Source organism: Neolamprologus brichardi, chromosome 23, assembly GCF_056152115.1.
Source record: "Neolamprologus brichardi isolate AB-2024 chromosome 23, ASM5615211v1, whole genome shotgun sequence".
Taxonomy (NCBI): domain Eukaryota; kingdom Metazoa; phylum Chordata; class Actinopteri; order Cichliformes; family Cichlidae; genus Neolamprologus; species Neolamprologus brichardi.
In genome coordinates this window covers 10805205-10826159 of record NC_142125.1, presented here as the reverse complement: position 1 = coordinate 10826159, position 20955 = coordinate 10805205, and the positions used below count along the sequence as shown (strand labels likewise).

At 43.1% G+C, this 20955-nt stretch overlaps 1 protein-coding gene across 1 annotated transcript; it reads left to right on the top strand.

Moving 5' to 3' along the window:
• Positions 1-8408: 8408 nt before the first annotated feature.
• Positions 8409-20486, top strand: rorca (RAR-related orphan receptor C a). The gene is made up of 10 exons (XM_006790313.2): positions 8409-8702; positions 13838-13923; positions 14023-14164; positions 14282-14722; positions 14847-14968; positions 15622-15754; positions 16077-16184; positions 16355-16465; positions 17177-17289; positions 17412-20486. Exons 1-10 carry the CDS (start codon positions 8696-8698, stop codon positions 17571-17573), a joined length of 1425 nt encoding a protein of 474 aa, XP_006790376.1. The 5' UTR covers positions 8409-8695; the 3' UTR covers positions 17574-20486.
• Positions 20487-20955: the final 469 nt, after the last annotated feature.

Sequence of the window (20955 nt, the reverse complement as noted above, 5' to 3'; positions counted from 1 at the left end):
TCCTGTTCAGGTTCTTTCTTTGTTAGTTTATATATATATATATATATATATATTTTTTATTTATTTATTTATTTATTTTTTTGCCTGTCCCGTTTGGTTCTTTTGCCATCAGAATTATTGTCTAAAGGCGAGGAAAGATGTCCAACGGATTTGCTTTACCAAATTGACCATCTCAGCCTTGCCGTAATGGTCTATTTGATTCACCTTTTATTGTTTATTTTATTTTATTTTTTTATTTTCACTTGCTAGATACGGGACAGACTTGAATAAGGAAAAGAAAAGGGAGAAAGGAAGAAGGGGGAAAAAACAGCTGAGAAGAGGGACGGGGATAAAGGGCAAAAAAACAAAAACCAACTAAATAAGCAGACACAAAAAAAAAAATACATATATCAATCACCTGGATCACCTGTTGAGAAAGAAAAAAGAAAACAAGCAGAAGAAAACGAGAGCAATACAATAAACAACATCACGATGATATATGGGAATATAACAGTAAATACTAAATATTAAACATTATTGTGCAGCACGTAAGATTGACAGCGCACAGTGTGCTTTGAGGTAGGAGCCAAAAAGGGTGTCGTTTGTGTGTGTGAGCACCCGTGTGTACACCTGTGAGCATGGACGCGCTTGTTTTTAAAAGGTTCCTTCATGTAATGATCTGCTAGAGGGTGTGGGGGGCCACAGCCCCGTTAGTTTATATTTTATATGGATATAAAAGATTCAGAAGAGCTTTTTTAAAACACATTTTGTACACTTAGTCTTTGTTCTTACTCGCAGCATACTTTTGTAATGTTACAACCAAAAACTGCAATTCCTCTAATAACCACTTGGGGCTATCTCCAAGTTATATGTGCTGTGTGGCAGGCAGGATAGGACCCAAATGTTCCTCACTGTACACACACTATCAATCAATAGCAATGGAGAAAGAGACCGTATGGGTGTCCTGTGAAGCAGGCTTTCTGATAGATTGTGTTCACTCATCTTTGTTCATTTGTCTTGTTCACTATAGACAATAAATATTAATAAGGGTAAGTGTTTTTCTCTTCTTTTCCTCCCCAGGAGCACATCTAAATATATGCTCATGCCAAGAAAATGTGGAGTGGATTAGCAGTTAATTAGTAATGAAGGGAAGGGTGGGAAAAATAACAGCAGATGGGAGGAAGGAGATAAGAGGTAATGAACATTCAGGCCTTATACGCTGGAGCCACTCGAATGTCTGCAGCGTGGTTATTCAAAGACCCCTGTGGCGATGAAGAGACTTACTCATGATCTGGTTTGGAGTCATTATAGTAGGAGAATGATATATAAGCTTATATCCACCAACGGTTTCAAGTTGGAAGCACTGATTTTGCAGTACTTACCTTCAATGCTGATGCTAGAATAATGTTATGCTGTAGCAGGGACTAAGAAATGACGAATACATGAGCTGAATACATGAGTGAGGATCAGTAATATTATTCTGAGGAGATAAGTACGAACCCCAGTAGGCAGCAATCCCTTGTCCAGCTCTGTCCTTATTTAATGTTCCTCTAAGACTCCATTTTTATCTCCCAGTCATAATCTGCCATAATCTCATCTGGGTCCTGGTATTATCTATTAGGCTGTCTAAATTGATGTTTATTCCTCTGTCCTTTTATCAAACCCCTGTGACAACTCTGAAAATGCCTTCAGCCGCTTTTTCCTGTCACGATTGTAAGATTTGATATTATCTGGATGGAAGCAGAAACAATATCGACAGACAACGGGACAAAGAGCGTGTGCACACACAGATACACCATGCTAAATGTCAGGTTTAATTGGATGTCTATCATTTGAATATTGCCTTTCAAGACCAAATAAACAGCACAACTTCACAGATGACAGGATCCAACGATAATGGGCACCTAAGGGTAACAAATGCAGCCATCTCTGGTATCCACAGCTGCTGATGGAGGACGAATACCAACTTAAAAGTGAACTGAAGGGCACTCCAGTTTGCATCTTCTTTGTTTGTTTAGTACTTTAGTGCATTCTCAGTATGTCACATCCAGTTCACCTTGGAGAAGTATGACAGCAGTTGTAGCTGGTGGCATATGAGAGGAAAAGGTGGATGAGGGTTTATTTGTTTGTTTAACACAGATATTATTTGATTAATTTTAAAAAAACAACAACATTTAATTAAAAGCAAAACCGACTATCTGCCTCAGCAGGTGTCAGCCGGACTTACAGTGTTGCTTTGTAGATCATGTCAGAGGTTTATCCTGGTAAATCTTTGTGGTTCACATGAATTCCACTTACTTCTTTTTCCTGCCTCCCTTTCTGCCAAGCTCCTATGCCTTCCTCAAAATGAACTGCATTAACTACTATGACTCAATGACTTTATATCTGCTGCCATAATAAATTCCACATTTAAAAGCTTTTAGTCAATGACTAAACACTGCAAAGTAAGTGAAGTTGGCCCTTATGGTGATAAATGTTGTATTTGTAGATTGCTACCACGATAATAATGTTCTGCTGGTTGACTGGAGCCTGTTTGGAGGAGGCACAGGGCTGCATTAGAGCACTCTGTTGCCCAAGTGCTCAAGTTTCTCCCACACTTCCTTAAAGGTATCTGCTTGCTATAAGTTCGCTATAGGTGGGGATGTGAGTATGAAGGGTCTCTTGTTGTTCCTCCCTCCTGACCCTAGCTGGACAGGCAGTAAAGAAATGAATGGATAATATGGAGGATTTGACTATGAGCCTTCAGGACAAGTCGATGCAAAATCGCAGACCAGATATCGTTCTTGAATGTGGAAACATTATCCAACAGTCTCATCTACGGCACGCTTAACCTGCTGGTTCTGGAACTGTCCACCATCTAGCACGATCCTCCATAAACCTTTAAACTTTTGTCATGATACGACTGAAAGCTTGGAGAGCAAGTGTAACAGTAGCTGCGTGCACCTGGAGCAACTTCATCAAACACCAACGAGTAGGAGGAGACATCCCTCGTGTTTTGGAGGAGATGGGAGGGATGAGAGGTAAAGAAGGGCGCGGAAGTGGCGCCCTATAGTTTGACATACTGACCTATTGATGCGAACCTGGTGCAGGTGAAAGAAAGGTGCAAACCAGATTACAGCCACACAGAAAGTCCAAGTGAGAGATTAGTAAGCATTTGAAAAAGGAGAAGGGAGAGGGTTTAGCAGGATGAGGGAGAGGAGAGGAGAGAGGATTATGGAAGCCAGAGCCTGGATCCTAAAATAATCCTCTCAGTGCACTGGGCTCTCTGCAGTGTGTGACAAAGGCCAGCTGAGGTCTTATACTGTTGTTGCATACATGCACCACGCTGTGAAAGTTCACCACTCACTTCTGAACGTGTTAGCATCATTAGTGCAGCCTCTGTTTTAGAGCTGATGGCGATTTGATTTGTTCTTTGATTTCTGTTTCTCTGACACACACACACACACACATGCACACACACACACACACACATGCACACACACACACACACACATGCACACACACACACACACGCGCACACACTCATTCCATCTGACTTAATCTGGAAAGCTGGTTGAGCGCTACGTGCCCGTATGTGAAGCTCTAAGCGCCCCCTTCTTTCCATGGGCAGTGTTCTAATTTGGGTATTGCCATGGTTATATAAGATTCAGGGTCAGGAGGTTGGTGACGTTGGAGGCGAACACCAAATAGATGTGTGACTACTTCATGGCGACATGATATAATCCGAAAAAGATAGCAGATGAGGATGAGGAAGGAAACATACTGAATGCTGGGGAGGAAGAGGAAGTTTACATTTGCAGAACAAAATAAAGCTAAACGTTCCTTCAGCATTTCCCAGCACTGTATTCTTAAACAAGGACAATCAATACACTGTGGCTCTGCATTTAAGTTTAAATGTTTTGCCTTCCTTTTTGTTTCGAAGATGTGTGGGAGAAGTCGTACAACGAGAATAGCAAAGGCGCGCAGTGTACACAAACGTCCGACAAACAATGAGCACAAATATAAAGCATGCATAGGTGGAGATGAGAGACTGATATGATTCAGGAGAAAAGTGTTCACTGTGGAAAAAGACAAGAGGAGACTCACCACGCATGCACAGCAGAAAAAACAAAGAAGGAGGGGCGTAAAAGCTCTGCGTTGCTCCACTAACCTACTTACCATAATCCCTCTCTTCTCCCTATTTCATAACTGTGCCTACGTTACATGATACACTCGTCATCTCGCCCACGCCTGCAAATCAGTTATTTTCATCAGAGCTGTTATTAATCGTTTTGGTGTGCTGTACGGTGCCGGGGTGTTTCTGCTGCGCTGTACACACACCTACTTCAACAAACACAAAAGGGAATCACAACAGGAATGAAAATGCATGTCATGCACAGAAGCACAGCTAAGTACACCCTACATCCCTCGCTTTCCCTCCTGATGTCTTTCTTTCTTTTATAACTACACTACACAAACACTGTGGTCAGTTCATTAGTCTGTATTTTAGGGTTAAAAGATTTGCTCTCAGCTGCTTCCCAAGTCCAACATTTAGCCCGGATTTCCCCATATCAGGAAACGGAAAACAAAAAAAATGCAGCACAACAACCTGTGCTCACACTTAATTCCTCTGCCCAGATTAGCGTTTGTTAATCCTGTGATGTAATTAAGCTCTCTTGCAATGTATCCAAGTAAAAGGTAAGCTGAGCACAATCTTCATGAATATAAACATATCCATGTATATATATATATATATATATATATATATATATATATATATATATACATATATATATATATATATATATATATATATATATATATATATATATATATATATATATATATATATTCCTAGAGTATTTAAAAGTAGAATGGGAGGGAGAGCCTTCAGTTTTCAGGCCCCTCTTCTGTGGAACCAGCTTCCAGTTTGGATTCGGGAGACAGACACTATCTCTACTTTTAAGATTAGGCTTAAAACTTTCCTTTTTGCTAAAGCATATAGTTAGGGCTGAACCAGGTGACCCTGAATCCTCCCTTAGTTATGCTGCAATAGATGTAGGCTGCCGGGGGATTCCCATGATGCATTGAGTTTTTCCTTTCTAGTCACCTTTCTCACTCACTATGTATCAATAGACTTCTCTGCATTGAATCATATCTGTTATTAATCTCTGTCTCTCTTCCACAGCATGTCTTTTATCCTGTTTTCCTTCTCTCACCCCAACCGGTCGCAGATGGCCGCCCCTCCCTGAGCCTGGTTCTGCCGGAGGTTTCTTCCTGTTAAAAGGGAGTTTTTCCTTCCCACTGTCGCCAAAGTGCTTGCTCATAGGGGGTCATATGATTGTTGGGTTTTTCTCTGTATCTATGAAGCGCCTTGAGGCGACTTTTGTTGTGATTTGGCGCTATATAAATAAAATTGAATTGAATTGAATTGAATTGAATTGAATTGAATATATATATATATATATATATATATATATATATATATATATATATATATATATACATACATACATATATGGGTGTTTAGTTTGCAAATGGAGTACCACATTCTTTCAGCTAGAACATACTAAAGTAAATGGAGTGTTGTTTGTGTGACTATTCTTACTAACTTCTGTATTTACACAAGAAGTGTTTACCATTTAACACATTTTCATTCATAGAATTTGTAACTATGCTAAAAGCAGTTTTAACATGTGTGCAGATGTCACAGCATTGCAGTATATTTAAAGACAAAATGTTTTTCAGCCTATTATGGGTCACTTTAACAGCCATGAAGAATAAATAGATTTTCAAATTTCATATGTCATCATCTCTGCTGTCAGGATCAGCTTGTATGTAAGGTTTTTATGGAGGCCTAGCTTGTAGGTCCAATTTTAGGCTGGACAGACTTTGCCAGTTTGTTCTTAATGATGTGATGTGTGATCATTATTTTGTATTTTGGCTTTCATTAATGGTTTTTAAAAATACAAATGATTTGGGGGCACCAGCCTGGAGCAAAAGCAAAAACTTCTGTGAAAAAATAGTCCAATTTGGACTATTTTTTCACTTAATGCTTTCCATTGATGCTGAATTAAAGTAACACACAGTATGTGGGGGTTGGGGCTGAGGCTGCTCTGTCAGCCAGCGCTGCCTTCTTCATCAGGATGGGGAACTTCACAGACTGGAATATCATAAAGGAGACTTCACTACTAGCTGACTAGAAGACCAGCATTCCCCAAGCATCACATGAGGCAAACTGGCTTCTGTGTGTCCAGCCTGGGCATTTCTGGTCCCTGTACATCTGTAGAGAGGCCTTGGTTTGCAATAGAATAGAATAGAATAGAATTCAACTTTATTGTCATTGCACATGCACAGGTACAGGGCAACGAAATGCAGTTTGCATCCATCCAAAAGTGCTTTTAGTGATATAGATATATTACAATATATATTAGCAATAATATAGATATGTAAGTATATTACAGAAATGGGTCTATTATGGTATGTTATAATGTACACGGTATGAAGTATGTTATGAATATTCTATAACTATAGGTATGTACAGGCTGTAGTGAGTACAAGCTATGTACAGGCTATGAACAGGATATAAATATGAAATAAAAAACTATACAGAAATCTGAGATATACAGTTATACAGAAATGTGAACTATGCAAGTTATAAACAGTTGTAGGATTAAAAATTATTGTATGTACAGAATGATTATTTACACAGAGCTATACAGTAGTGCAGTTAAGATAAGTGAGATATGTGGATAATTTCTACAGAGGCTATAAAGTGCTGGTGGTTGTGAGTGGTGGTTCAGTCCATGTTATTATTGTGTGTTTGAGGGTACGGTTGTCCATGTGTGTGTGTGTAGGTGGTTGTGGGTGTGTGTATGTCCAGACCATGAGTTTAATGTGGGTAAGATGTCAGGAGGCAGAGTTCAGGAGTCTTGACAGCTGTGGGGAAGAAGCTGTTCTGGTACCTGGTGGTCTTAGTCCGGAGGCTCCTGTAGCGCCTCCCAGAGGGCAGGAGGGTGAAGAGTCTATGTGATGGGTGACTGGGGTCTTTGATGATTTTCCCAGCACTTTTCAGACACCGCTTCCTGTAGATGTCCTTTATGGCAGGAAGTGGTGCTCCGGCGATGCGCTGGGCAGTTTTCACGACCCTCTGCAATGCCTTCTGGTCCGAGGCAGAGCAGTTCCCGTACCAGACTGTTATACAGTTGGTCAGGATGCTCTCGATGGTGCAGCGATAGAAGTTCACCAGGATGTCTGAGGACAGGTGGTTCTTCCTCAGAGTCCTCAAGAAGAAGAGGAGCTGGTGAGCCTTCTTGACCAGCTTGGATCAGTTGGTCGTCCAGATGAGATCCTCGGAGATGTGGACTCCCAGGAACTTGAAGCTGCTCACATGCTCCACAGCCGTCCCCTTAATGTGGATGGGTGGATGCCAATGCCAGCAGTACGTAAGAATGAGCTTCTTCTGAAGGGTATCTGCCCTCTCCCATAGAGGCAGGGTGAGGAGCTTGGTGGTCTGAAGTACCAGAGTAGAGCTGCTACTCCTCCACATCCAAAGGAGCCAGCTGAGGTCATATGGGAATCTAAATGGAAAGGGACTGGTTCTTATCTAGTGCTTTCCTCAGAGCTCTATGCAACATGCCTCCTTCATAAAGGCACTTGGACTGGAACAAACGACCAACCTTCCAATTAGTGGATGACTGACTCTGCCTCCTGGGTTACAGCCATCTGACCAGGATCACCACTGGACACCTCCCAGGAGAAGTGTTTGGGTCATGTCCTTCCAGGAAAAGGCCCAAGGACAGACCCAGGATTACATCGCTGGATGGCTGGTTATGCTGCTTTACTTTAACCCTCTCAAGGCAGGCGTTGCAGATTTGCAACAGTTAAAAGCTAACAACCTGATTACCCCACATACATATTTTACTCTGAAGTACCACTGCAGGTATTCTTTTGTGCATTAGCAACAAAAACTTAATTTGAGCCTGACAGGGTTAAATTACGACTGAAAACTATATTAAAAATAAAATTCACAGTCAAAGGATGGCAAATAAGCTGACAAATAATGATGTGAATGACACAAAAAATTGTATTAAAGATTTTATTATATGTGTGTGTGTGTGTGTGTGTGTGTGTGTGTGTGTGTGTGTGTGTGTGTGTGTCATTATTTATATACCTAATAAAGCTGTGATAATAAAGTTTTTGTGTTTGCTGCTCTCTGAGTGTTCTCACACTCAATGATGGGGGGGTCTGGGGGGTCTCGGGGCCTCCCTGGCAGTCTGCGCGTGCCGCAGGTCTGCAGGAGGAGAGTAAACAGTTCCCACGCTGGTCTGCTGCCGGTCTGAAGTGACACACTGCCACACTTTCCCACGCACGCGAGAGCCTCCTTAAAGCGCGAGGGGGAGGGGGAGCGCGCGTCAGCTCTCTGGGCACGAGGCGGGCGGGACGCGGGATGAGGATCATGTGTAGTCCACGCGCCGAAACTAGGTTAGAGCGAACCGCGCAGCAGAGAGGAGCAGAGCGCAGAGCAGGCCTGGAGTTTCCCGCAAACAGAACGCACATAGCGGAGGCGTGCTGTCACACACTTGCGGGTTACGGATCCATATGAGGAGTCGTTGTTGTGACGGTTTCCAGCGGCTCCGGTGTGGAGCGAGTAAGTGCGCGTTGCTGTCACAGTTCCTTGGCTTCATTTCCACGCGGACATTTATGACCCCAACAGTCGGTTAGACCCACGGCAGACATGAGAGGTGAGGTTTCTTTTCTTACTGTGGAAAACGTGACTTTTGGGTGTATTTGCGTGTTTGTTCGTGCCGTAGAAAGTTTCCGACTACGCGCAGCTGGTCGGACGTGAAGTTATCAGCTGTCACTTCAAAGACTTCCAGGCTCGTTTGCACACTTTTGACACAAAGAGTGAAGAATATAATTTTAAAAAGAGGGTCGTGTTAAACATAGATTATGGCCGTGAGCGCGGATCCGAGCAGGGATTCGTGATTAGAGGAAATCTAATCGGCGAGCGGCTCCGGTTATGTAAGAGGCAGGGAGGAGGAGGAGGAGAGCGGAGTGATTCGTGGCTGCACAAAAACCTGCAGCCAGGATTGTTTACGTTATTTCCAGCGTCATCTCTCAGTGAATATTAACCTTCCTACTGTTTATACTTACAGACACGCTTTAGAAGTAGTTTTACTGTTGACATGTTAGAGCTGCCTGCTGTGTCATACATCTCTGGTTTACTAAAAACAATAATAATAATGATAATAATATGGAGGTTGTTTGAGTTTCTCTTTTGTCCCGGTGTTTCCTGTAATTCATAGATCAGAGAGTTTTGTGTTTTCAGACTCGGTTTTTCTGTGAAATAGAGAGAGGAGGTGCTCCATTGACCTAGTTCTGTCATTGGGGATTACGGCGCGCGCGTGAGTGCGCGTGCGTGTACACCGATACTAATAAAACACAGTCGATCATTTCCTTCAGGGATGTTTTCATCGGATGGGAGCTGAGCTGGGACAGCCTGCTGTCTTGAAAGCTTCAGTTTTCTTCAAAGTTGTGCTGCAGACAAAATAATGGGACACAAACGCGTCTCCTCCTCTCATGTGCGTGTTGTGTTTGGAGTTGACTTTGCCCGTTTTAAATGGCTTTTGCGATGCTGGACCATCATGCACACCGCTGTGACAGGCAGGATATGGACACAGCAGAGTTACAAGACACAGCCACTCACAACACAAATGTAAGCTTAAAGTGCACTTGAATTTGGCCTTTTCCAGAGTCATGAGTGTAACTGAGTTCGAGGCGGGTGGGTGCAGAGAGTTTCATACTCGGTGCCGCTGCATTTGAGCTCAGTTACCCGCCCCCCAATCAAAGGCACGGTGGCAGTAAAGAGGGACGCCGTCTCTGCTGTCCAAGGACACTGCTGTGCTGAGCTCAGCATCAAAGCCACTATCTGTGGGCTGTGCAGCCTTGGGGAAGTTCACAGCAAGTTACTGTATGTGTCAAGGTGCCCTTTGTGTCTGACAACTGCATGCTAAGATTCCAGTCCTCTTATCTAAAGCTTTAACTCTTCGTGTAACCTGCAGGCTGCTGTGTGAGCACAGTGTGACAGCTCTGTGTCTGTTATGGCTGCACTTCATTCTGCAGTCACCGTGTTAAAAATATCATTTTGTTCTCTTTAACATTTGTTTAGAGTAAAAAGTATCATAATCCATTATCATTTGATAGGTGTGCTAATACACGATAAGCATTTCTGTGAAAGCAGATAGCAGACATGCGAACAGACGTAAAGAGATTTTAATTCAAGGTGACTGTGATTGTTTCTGCACAGTCCTGAATTTGTTCCTGCTGTTTGCAGCAGCGCGCACGATTACATGCTGGGAAGCAAATTCCTCAGTCCGTCTTTGCTTGTGTTGCAGAGGCCCACTTGGGTTGGAGCTTGGAGTAGCGCGCGCACACACACACACACACAGCCAGCTGAATCTTTTCTGATCAATGGTGCGGGATTACAGAGGCCCGCTTTCTCGGCAGACGCAGCACTGTGCTTGTATTAAATATAATTATTTAATACAAGACAAACAAAAAAAGTAGAATGAAGGCGTGCAAATATTTATATTAAGGCAATCACTTTAAATGTCTAATTGTTAGCAGTGTAATAGAGCCAGTGTAAAGAGAAACACCCTTTTAATCTGGCGAGGCTGACGTGTGCAGACAGGCTTGTGTGCGGCACATTGTGTATATGCACTGACGTGGCTGGCTTCCAGTGATAGGCTGGTTATACTTCAAGCCAGATGTGTCTCATTGCATTTGTCTGAAAATCTGAGATAATTAGAAGAAGAAGTGTACTGTGGGAGTGTGACATCCTCTGTGTGCAATAACATGTTTCCATTTCACCGCAGATCAATCTATTACGCTTGCAGCACATTTTTAAAATGTTCGGGGGTTAGTGTCAGGCCACGCTGGGCTATCTGTGCTCCGTAGGTAGGTCAGTGGGAGGAGAAGAAGAGAAAAGGCAATCATTACTCCTCACCTACCGAAGCTGTACAGAAAACAGGTGGTCACTGGGGCCCTCAATGGGAAACCTGTAGAAAGTGGGTAATTGAATAACCTGGCTGCAGCAAGCTCTTCAATGGCAACCAGTCCTCATGCTATGTTGCACAAAACCCTATGCCGTGCTATACCACGCATACCCCGGATACCCGTTCGATTATGGGTTAAGTATACAATATGTCAGGTAAATGTAAAGTCCAGGGCAAATAGGACCTTGGACGGTATTTGATTAGCTGGGATAAGAGGGCAAAGTCTGCCTCGCTCACTGTTTACAGCGCTGACAAAGAAAGAAGTGTTGAGTAACTGGCACAAAAGGGACTTTTACATGAAAACCTCTTTGAATCGGAAGGTTTCAAAGGCCGTAAACCTGATGGAAGAATAATTTTTTTTGAATTGGAGGTTCCAACAGGTAGCACAGCCACAGGCAGCACAGCCTGTGAGGTAAAAGTTTACATATTTGAGCTCGATCAAGCTTCAGTTATACAGCTGGTGTCAGCTAGTACTGAAGCCACTGATCACTGAGCTAATATTAGGTTCTAATGTGATTGTGTCTAAAAACACACAGCTTTCTGGGCTTAAACATACAATCTGGCATTGAAACAAAGAGGAGTTTCTTTGTTTGTTCCTGGAACAAAAATGAATGCTCAGAAATAAACAGGGCGAGAATAAAGACGCTCTTGTTCAGACCCGTCCTGCACAGCAACATGTTTACGAATCACAGCAGCGTGTGTTGGCCTTTAGGGCTCGGCATGATTAATCTACAGGCTGGTATTTACACAAAATCAAGTGTACTTATGTGCAGCATTTTAGTTTATGCAACATTTATTGGTTTATTTGGCAAAGAGCCCCTGAGAGCAGGGGAATCTCTGCACAGCCACTCTGCACCAGGGTAAAAATAGATTTATGGCCAAGCTCAAAGTCAGATGCGATTTCACTCAAACACCTGACATGCTGTAACAAGTTAAGACCTACTATTTGCTGCGTCTGCCTGCGTTTTACTGTACGACATGCTGCTGGAAATAAGTTGGATATTTGTGTCTTCAGTCTAGTCTCCTTCTATAATCAAATGTTACACCCTTGTCTTTCTAAACCAGAAGCAGGAATCCACCCCGCCTGTACTTAAAGACCGAGTCACATCTGATTCCACCTTAAAACCTGCCAGAAGCAGGATTGTGTTCCTTGCAGGCTGCCAGCGCAGGCGCCTCCCATCCACTGAATGGGAAACTGTGTCAGTGGAGCAGCTCCTGGTTGCTGAGCTTGGCTGTGCCGCTCAGCTGACTGGCAGGTGAGGCTGCGAGTCACAGGCCAGGCTTCTCCCTCGAAAGCCAATAGGAGCGCAGGAGGGTGTGGGACTTTCGTCACACTGTTGCCGGGACAACCACCTTTGAATGAGTTAGTTCGTGGAATGCAGCCAGATGCAGTTATATAACAGGCTGAAGGGCGGGGTAAAGCTCTGAGGGGGGAGCGATAAAGGGAGCAGTGGAGAATGGGACTTTTTTTTTTTTCCATTGCCTTTTATTTATTTATATCCCACACTTACGTTTCAGTGTCTAGCTCGTTCTAGATCACCGAGATCCTTAAAGATATGTCACCTGTGCTGCACACAAAACTTCTCTGTAAGGCGGAAATAAGGGGAAATTAATGAGGCCATAAGTCAAGATTTGCAGGATGTCAGTCACCGATCCGTCTAATTTAGCCTCGGTGTGTGACGCAGGTCTCTCCCCACGCAGAGTGACTCATGAAATCTATTGGTTGTGAGTGGTTTAAATCAGCCCCTTCAGAAAACAGCAATTTTCTCAAAAGCTCTGAAGACCAGTTAAATCCTTTTGTGTGATTTACCGGTTACCTAATGCCCCTTGTGACCCAGCAAAAGTGGTTTAGTGGATTGTTTGGTGCGGCTGAGAGCCCTAGAAAAATGAGACACAGCATACACGGCGACAGTCAGCGTGGCTGTAATAGCTGCTGTTAACCCGCTAACATTGTGTTCAACCTGGAGGAAAAGCTACAGAGCAAGAAAGAGCTGTGAAACTTTATAACCCAGGGCCTCAGCTAATGCAATTGACCTGCTATTCTGGGCTCGAAGGAGGCCCGGCTACTTAGATAAACAACATAATGAAAAGAACAGCCTGTTCCTCGGTAAGAAGGCTCAGGCTTTCAGTGAACTCCACGGGTGTACTGTGTACGTTTCTTTTGTGTTCCTTCTTCTCCTCCTAACATAATCACAAACGTGTCTCATCTTCATCCGCTGCATTTCAAATATCGTGCCCCAAAGGTGATGCGATGCCAGTTTCTGTGAGGAAAAGTGCACCAAAAAGTCTCCTATGCACGGCCGCCACTCGATCTCAAAAAGCTGAGCGTTATGTCAGCCTGGAGTAAAGGCCTGACAATACCTGCATTCAGCATGACTGCCCTAAAAAGCAGACTCTGTTCTGGGTTTTCTGCAGAGGATTTAATCCACTTTCATTTTCACTGAAACTTACTGATATTTTTATTATAAATGTGACCAATTTGATTTTGCCAGTAAAATCATAAAGAAAAAAATGCTTCTGACAGTTAAAAGTAGATATAAATAACTGATCAACTCTTGTTTTAATAAAAGGTTCAAATAATATTGAGAAACGCCGCAAGCAGGTTTGCTGAAAACAGGTTAATGTTTCAGGCGTCGCCCACGCTGAGAGATTTTAACAATGAATGAGTGATGGATTACGTCCTTTTTATGTTTTGTCTTTTATGTGTACTCTGTATAAATTGTATCATCTTTCTGTTATTGTCATATTTGTTCTGATGAATCTGTACCCGTGAATGTGGATTTCATAGTTTCTCGTTTTTCTGCACTCGTCTCTCTCTGCAGCTCAAATAGAAGTAATTCCCTGTAAAATCTGTGGGGACAAATCATCAGGGATCCACTATGGTGTCATCACCTGTGAAGGCTGCAAGGTGAGCGGCATTCATCAGCAGTTGGTTTAAAAACAGGATCTTTAGAAAGTGTCGATGCGTTTTGTCAGATGCGCTCATCACGTCTGCTTTCGCTTGCAGGGTTTCTTTCGGCGCAGCCAGCAGAACAATGCCATGTACTCGTGCTCGCGACAGAGGAACTGCCTAATCGACCGGACCAACCGTAACCGCTGTCAGCACTGCAGGCTGCAGAAGTGTCTCGCTCTCGGCATGAGCCGCGATGGTGAGTTCGCTTACAAGATCTGTATTTAATTAACTCCAGTTTTCGCCCATCACAGTGGTGAGACGCTAACGCTTGTTTTACCGAGACCTTTAAATGTTTCGTTTTTCCCCGCCGCAGCTGTAAAGTTTGGTCGAATGTCCAAAAAGCAGCGTGACAGCCTGTACGCAGAGGTCCAGAAGCACCAGCAGTCCCAGGAGTGCGGCGGGATCGGTGCCCGTGAAGAGAAGAGCGACACGGCTGACCATGGCCGTACCTACAGGAGAGGCTCCAGCGCCACGCTCAGCGATCTGGACGACATCACGACGCTGCCGGAGGGGCTGCTTTTTGACCTGCCGCTGACCCCGGAGGATGGCGGAGGAGACTACTGTAACCTGGATATGATGGGAGGAAGTGCAGGCAGCGGCTCCTCCTCGCAGAGCTCCCCAGAGCAGACCAGCTTGGACTTTGGTGACGGAAACCACAGCATCAAGCATGAGTACCAGCTGCTGCATGACTCTGGACTCTTCTCACACGCCATCTTCAACCCGCTGCCTGACGGCTGCTCCCTGCTCGAGATAGGTCAGCATCAAACCCTCTAATAAGACGTTGCAACTGCTGATGTGCTTCATGAATATTAAAAACCTCTCGAATGCTCTTGCAAATCTAAAAACAGAAACTAAAGTAAGACTTTCTTTTGGTTCAGAGCGTGTTGCCCAGAATGTGGTCAAGTCCCACATCGAGACGAACCAGTACACCTCGGAGGAGCTCAAGAGAATGGCGTGGACCTTGTACAGCCCAGAAGAGACCCGCTCATACCAGACCAAGGTAAACTTTAGACAGATTATTGCTGACAAATTTGCTGCTGACCTAAACGAGTGCAGAGTCATTTTTGAGGGTTTTTTTGTTGCTGCTGCGAGTCCAACTGTAAACTAGCAGAAGTTGGTGAAACTGTGAAACAGAGTAACACAACACAGCCGGTATCGTGCGCACCACTCCAGCCGCCGTTGTGCATTTACATTGTTTTCCCTGGAAATCAGTCACACGGCCTCCGTGCAAATTGTGAAAGTCAGCGAGCGACTGTTTGTTGAGAAACAGTGAGGCTTTATGACTTTATAATTAGCGAATCTGACACAGTGGGACAAAAATGATGTGCAGCGTGATTCCAGCTTGTTAATCCTACTCTGTAAACTCACACTGTCCTTTACAAGGTTATCAAAGGAATGCTTTCAGTTTTTACAAAGCGCAGAAATCAGAGGTACGACTTGTTGGAATTCGTTGTCGCTTTAATCTGAACATTCGTACGGGAAGGACACAGATGGACGCCGCAGATTCACACGAGATGCGTGAAATACTTTAAACCACACTGTAGGACCGGGAAAAAAACCCCCAAAAAACTGGAACCATGCCAAACAACTTGTTTAATGTCTCATGTGTTGCTTTAATCCGATGGCCTTCCTGTGTTTGTCTTTCTCTTGCAGTCAGCTGAGGCGATTTGGCAACAGTGCGCCGTTCACATCACCAATGCAATCCAGTATGTGGTGGAGTTTGCTAAGCGCATCTCTGGCTTCATGGACCTCTGTCAGAATGATCAGATTATCCTCCTCAAAGCAGGTCAGTACATAACACACACAAACACTTTATTTTAGCTGTCTCAGATTAGAACATCGCAGCTCAAAGTGGTTTCATTGCATTTTAAATCAATATAATTTATGTGTAGTTTTGTGTAAATCTAAATCTTTGCCTTTGTGTACTGTTGTAGTAGAGCATCTTTACTGGAAATGTTGTTGTTGTTGTTATTAATGTGTCAGTCACATGTGGGATTATTTGAAAAATGAAATCAAAACATGTAACCGTGGTAACTGGTTTTATTGTGTTTGATCTCTGCTCAGTATGAATGTGTTTATCCTGAATGGCTTTTTGTTTGTGTCAACAGGCTGCATGGACGTCCTGCTCATCCGCATGTGTCGGGCCTACAACCCCATCAATAATACAATGCTCTTTGATGGAAAATTCTCCACTCCTCAGCTTTTCAAAGCTCTTGGTGAGTCCACACGTTTACGGTCTCTTCCCGGCTTGCTAGTTTTCTCTCCAAACGACTTTTATGAAGGGAAGAGCGGAGGACTTTAGGTCATTTTTAAATGGTTTACCGTTCTCATCGCAGCCACTAGACTTTTGTTCTGATGCCATTTTTTTCCCTCTCTGTCCCCGAAGGCTGTGACGACCTTGTGAATGCTGTGTTTGACTTGGCTAAAAGCCTGAGCCGTATACAGATGTCTGACGAGGAGATTGCTCTTTTCAGTGCTGCTGTGCTGCTCTCGCCAGGTGAGATGACAGGAAATCACCCACTCACACATGCTAAACTGGTGTAACTGATATTCGGTGCGTCCGAGTACCATCTCGATGCTCTGGTTTTGTTTTTCTAATGCACGTAGAAGGGTCAGTACAGGTTTTCTGTCTGGGATCTGTAAACTTGTAAACCTTTTTGTTGGGGGTTGATTGCTTGATTGATTTGAAGCTTCCCTTTTTTTTTACCTTAAAAATGAATGAACCTGTCCAGATGTCCTACAAATGCAGCATAAGAAATATGTCTGCATGCTGGGTGTGAACAGGTTTTAATGCAGTTCAAATTCACCTCACAGTACTAGCGCTCACAAGGTATTTATAAACCCCATAATTTGCTAAATGTTCTGGCACAAGCTGAAAACTACTGTTGGCCTTTTACCAAAACAAACCATTGATGAATGAATGATTCATCTTCACCCCTACCTTGCAGCCCGCCTACATCATCATTGCATCATAGTATAAAAGTGAAACTGAAACCATGGCGACTGTGGTTAAATTGTGGATGTTTAACAGTCAATAAAAGCTCAAGTTTTGGAAAAAGGTGTGCCGTCCTGTAAAACGCAGACAGTTATATATATACTTTTTTATAGCAAAACAATATAAAACTACTTCATGTTTTGTTTATATGTAGTTACACAGTTAAAACTTCAGATCCAAACGATGACCCGATGTGACTGCCTTCTCTTTCAGACCGACCCTGGCTGACGGATGTTCAGAAGATCCAGAAGTTGCAGGAGAAGGTTTACGTGGCTCTGCAGCGCTGCTTACAGCGACAGGGAGCATCAGAGGAGAAACTGGCTAAGGTACAAACCCTGCTGCAGCTCCTGTATCACCATTATTTTGGTTAAAACACCCTAGTATTCAAACATTTACTGGAAGTTGTGTCCACTTTAAATCCTTAATCTTTTCTACATTTCTCTTCTAGATGGTGTCTAAGCTTCCCACGATGAGGTCCATTTGCAACCTTCACATTGACAAACTGGAGTTTTTCCGTCTGGTTCACCCAGAGACGGCGTATACGTTCCCTCCTCTGTATAGGGAGGTTTTTGGTAGTGAAATCACCTTCCCAGACTCCACAGAGGGCTAGGGCTATTTAGCTAAGTGCTGTGAGTCATATAGTGACACTGAGGTGCAGGGAGAGGAAGATTCAAATGTGGCAACCAGCTGAAGGAACACCAGCCAGCAGCTCAATGACAATCCTGCATGCTACGCTTTAGCGCACACTCCTCTCACCTCTGGCTCTCACTGCTCTGCGAGCCAGTCCTTTAAACCTAACACGACAGGAAGTGCTGCTGTGTAATCCATGCACTTTACCTCCTTTTAGGGAGTTAAAGGAACTATTCAAAAGTAGCCTACGCTCTTTGTATTCTCAAAATTATTTTTCTATAAGACCTTAAACCTCTCGTTAGGTTGAGTTCTTTTCTAATAAATTGGACTCTCGCCGCTCTCACAGTTCCTGTAAGCTATTGTTGAATGTACCCCCCGTTCCCTGAACCATTCAGCACAGCCCTGCGCTTGATATAGAATGTACATACCTAAAATCCTCACCTACTTTGTGGAGATTTGCAGAAACGATGCCTGTTTCCATTGTCAGTCTAGTAACTGTTAATTGTTTCTTTAAGTATTTTTGGTAGCACGCATATTTTTTCAGTTTTCTAACATATGAACAAACTGTTTAAAGGGACCATGATCAAACTCTCGAGCAGACAGAGTTTTTAAACTGTGTGGGTCATGGGCGAACATTTAGCGTTTCTGTTGGCAAGCACTTGGAAAGTCTTGCACACAGAGCACAAAACTTAGCGTTTACGCTGAAAATGTCGTAGGTATTTTTATGAGCACACCCTCGGACACTGACGTAAGTGATCTCTCTATTTTTTTAATCTAATCAGTGACCTCAGTCCTATTACCTTTTCCCTTTGCGAATGCCACTTAGAGAGACGCACACAGAGCTATTGTGGGTCTTTCGGAGAGAGACAGGCTGTTGCTGAGCTGTAAAAATGTAAACTAGCACTTACGAGTCCTCCTTAGAATCAAAAAAATGACCTCTGGGCACGAGATGTTACGGGTTCGCGCTCATGCTAAACCAGTGAGAAACACTAAATAAACCCTCCCGCTGTAGATGAGCTGTATCGCAAAGGTGCTCAGAGTCCAGCCCCCGAGAGGTTATCGTGCCCCCCAGAGGATCCCCTCCTTACCGTCGCCACCCACAGGTTCAAAAGACATGGGATTAAAGAAAGCTCTTGAATGTGACAGTTAGTGTATCACCACCAGTATGGTTGGAGGAGGAGATAGGTGGATGGTGGTGTTAGAAGAATTCCTTTCTGCTCAGGTCCTCGCCGCTGTGGGGTCGGGCAGGTGTTCTGATCAGAGAATTCACCCTTCTGTTTCTTGTTCTCCACTCCTTTACTACCTCACCCTTTTCAAACACTACATGGCACAGCAAAGGGTTGACAGAGCCATCAGCTACCCCCCTGAGTTATTATTTCTGCTTCGTATTAGAAATCAGCAATTAGTGCTAAAATCTGAACACCAGTGCTAACTGTTTCAAAATGTACTGTGTTTTCGCTTAAAACTGGACAGGAAATGAGTGCAAATGACCTGCTGGATGTGCTTCCCCTGAGGACATCCTCTCCGATTGTCAGAGCAACTCATGCCCTTAGGTCGAGGAAGCCCGGGATAGATACAGATCTATCTCAAATCCTGGAGACGCACTCTGCAGACAGAGGACGCGTCTTCATAGCTGGGGAATGTATTGGACTTGTGTAGAAACAAAGGAGCATCCATTCTGCCAATATCCTAAAAAGGCTGTGAAGAAATTGTAATTCGAAGTTCTATCTCGAGCATTTTTTAAGACAATCACGCGACAGATGTTGGATGTCTGCTTTTGTGTAAAAATGTAAGCCAGGTTTGCTCTGCACTGCTGGGACAGTGCTCTTCACCATACACTATATTTTGTCAGATAGTATGAAGGGGGTGTTACTGTCGTCTTGGTACTTAAGACAGAGGCATTGTGGGATTGTGCAATGTTGTCTTTCCCATCGTTCTCAGTACATTGAGCTGTTTTTTGCCGTGTACTATAGCTAATATTTTCATAAGCACTTTGACTAAGTTGACCTTGCGGCACAGCAAGTAACGCTATTTATAATGTAATGTACCAAATACACAGCCACCTTCTTTTCAGATCGGCTGAAAATGGCCGAATGGCATTTAGAGATTGTAACAAAGTGCAATACAAAGTTTTCACGCGTCGAGCCTGAAAACGCTAGACGCGCTAACTTCATAAGATTGAGTATATTTTGTGAGCTTGCAGGCCTAAAGTCTGTCCGGGGGGCAGTAGTTACGCTCTGCACTCGCATTTCTGTTTAGAGTCACTCAGGGAGATAGCTGGGCTCTCTGTCCTACAGTGTCTGCAGTCAGTCTAGCTAGCAAGACACCTTGCACCAACATAGAAGACCTTTAAACCTTGATCACTGTGTACAGTACATGTTCTTGTGAATGTTTGATTACAGAAGTATCAAAGATTTTACCCCTGTCTAATATCATTATTGCAAAATGTTTTTTTTGAGTTGTAGATTAAATAGGATATATAAAAATATATATATCTACATATAAATATAAAAGATGGATTATAATCTCGGATTCTTGTGTTGGTTTTGTTGTGATCTTTCATTTCTAAATTTTTATCCTTTTATGTGCTTGTTTCTCATCGGTTTAGTGTCCTTTTGTCTTGGAGAGATGTAATTCTATTTTTTTTAAAGAGCGTTTTTAAACATGTCGCCCTAAACTTTCTCTTTGTCATGATCCTTCTGTTTATGATATTTTCACTCTATTTTAAGATTATAACTATGAAATCAAGATAGATTTTAATATGGAATAATTTATGACATGTCATGAATATAAAGCCCTTTAGGGTTTAACACAGTGAAGTGTTATTGCACAATGGTGATACTATATGTGGATTTAAGAATGTAATAAAAGTGTTTTTGCAATTAAAAAGAAAGTTTGTTGTGGCTTTGTGTTTTTTGGTGACAAGCTGCTGGTAAGAAAATTGCTTCTTTGTTAGGTTTTTGGTTGGGTTGGTTGTTGGGTGGCTTAACAAACTAAACATTCTTCTGAAAATGCTCAGGTCCAAGGACTGGACTCAAAGTAGTTGATGTGGAAAGAGAAGCTTTGAAAGCTGTGCAGGGGGCTGGAGAACTACAGCTGAAGACCAGTTTAAAAACTTTTAAAAAAGAAAGTCAACCTTAGAAGCAAAATATGAAGCAAAGTGCAATAATGTTTAAGAGGCATCTCCTCAGCTGTGTTTCATGAGCTGGAAGATGTTTACACTGTTCTGTATTTTGTAGAGTAGGTGATGGAAAAATGTGCACCACAAACAAAGAACTGATATAATACAGAGCTTTACATAATGACCCAGGGTTGAATGTAGGCTGTAGGTCAGAGGGCACGACCAACGCACCAAACATGCA

Coding starts and splice junctions, on each gene's coding strand:
- rorca (XM_006790313.2), top strand. Junction 13,924..14,022: donor TCACCTGTGAAGGCTGCAAG/GTGAGCGGCATT, acceptor TTTCGCTTGCAG/GGTTTCTTTCGGCGCAGCCA. Junction 16,466..17,176: donor TGCTGTGCTGCTCTCGCCAG/GTGAGATGACAG, acceptor CTTCTCTTTCAG/ACCGACCCTGGCTGACGGAT.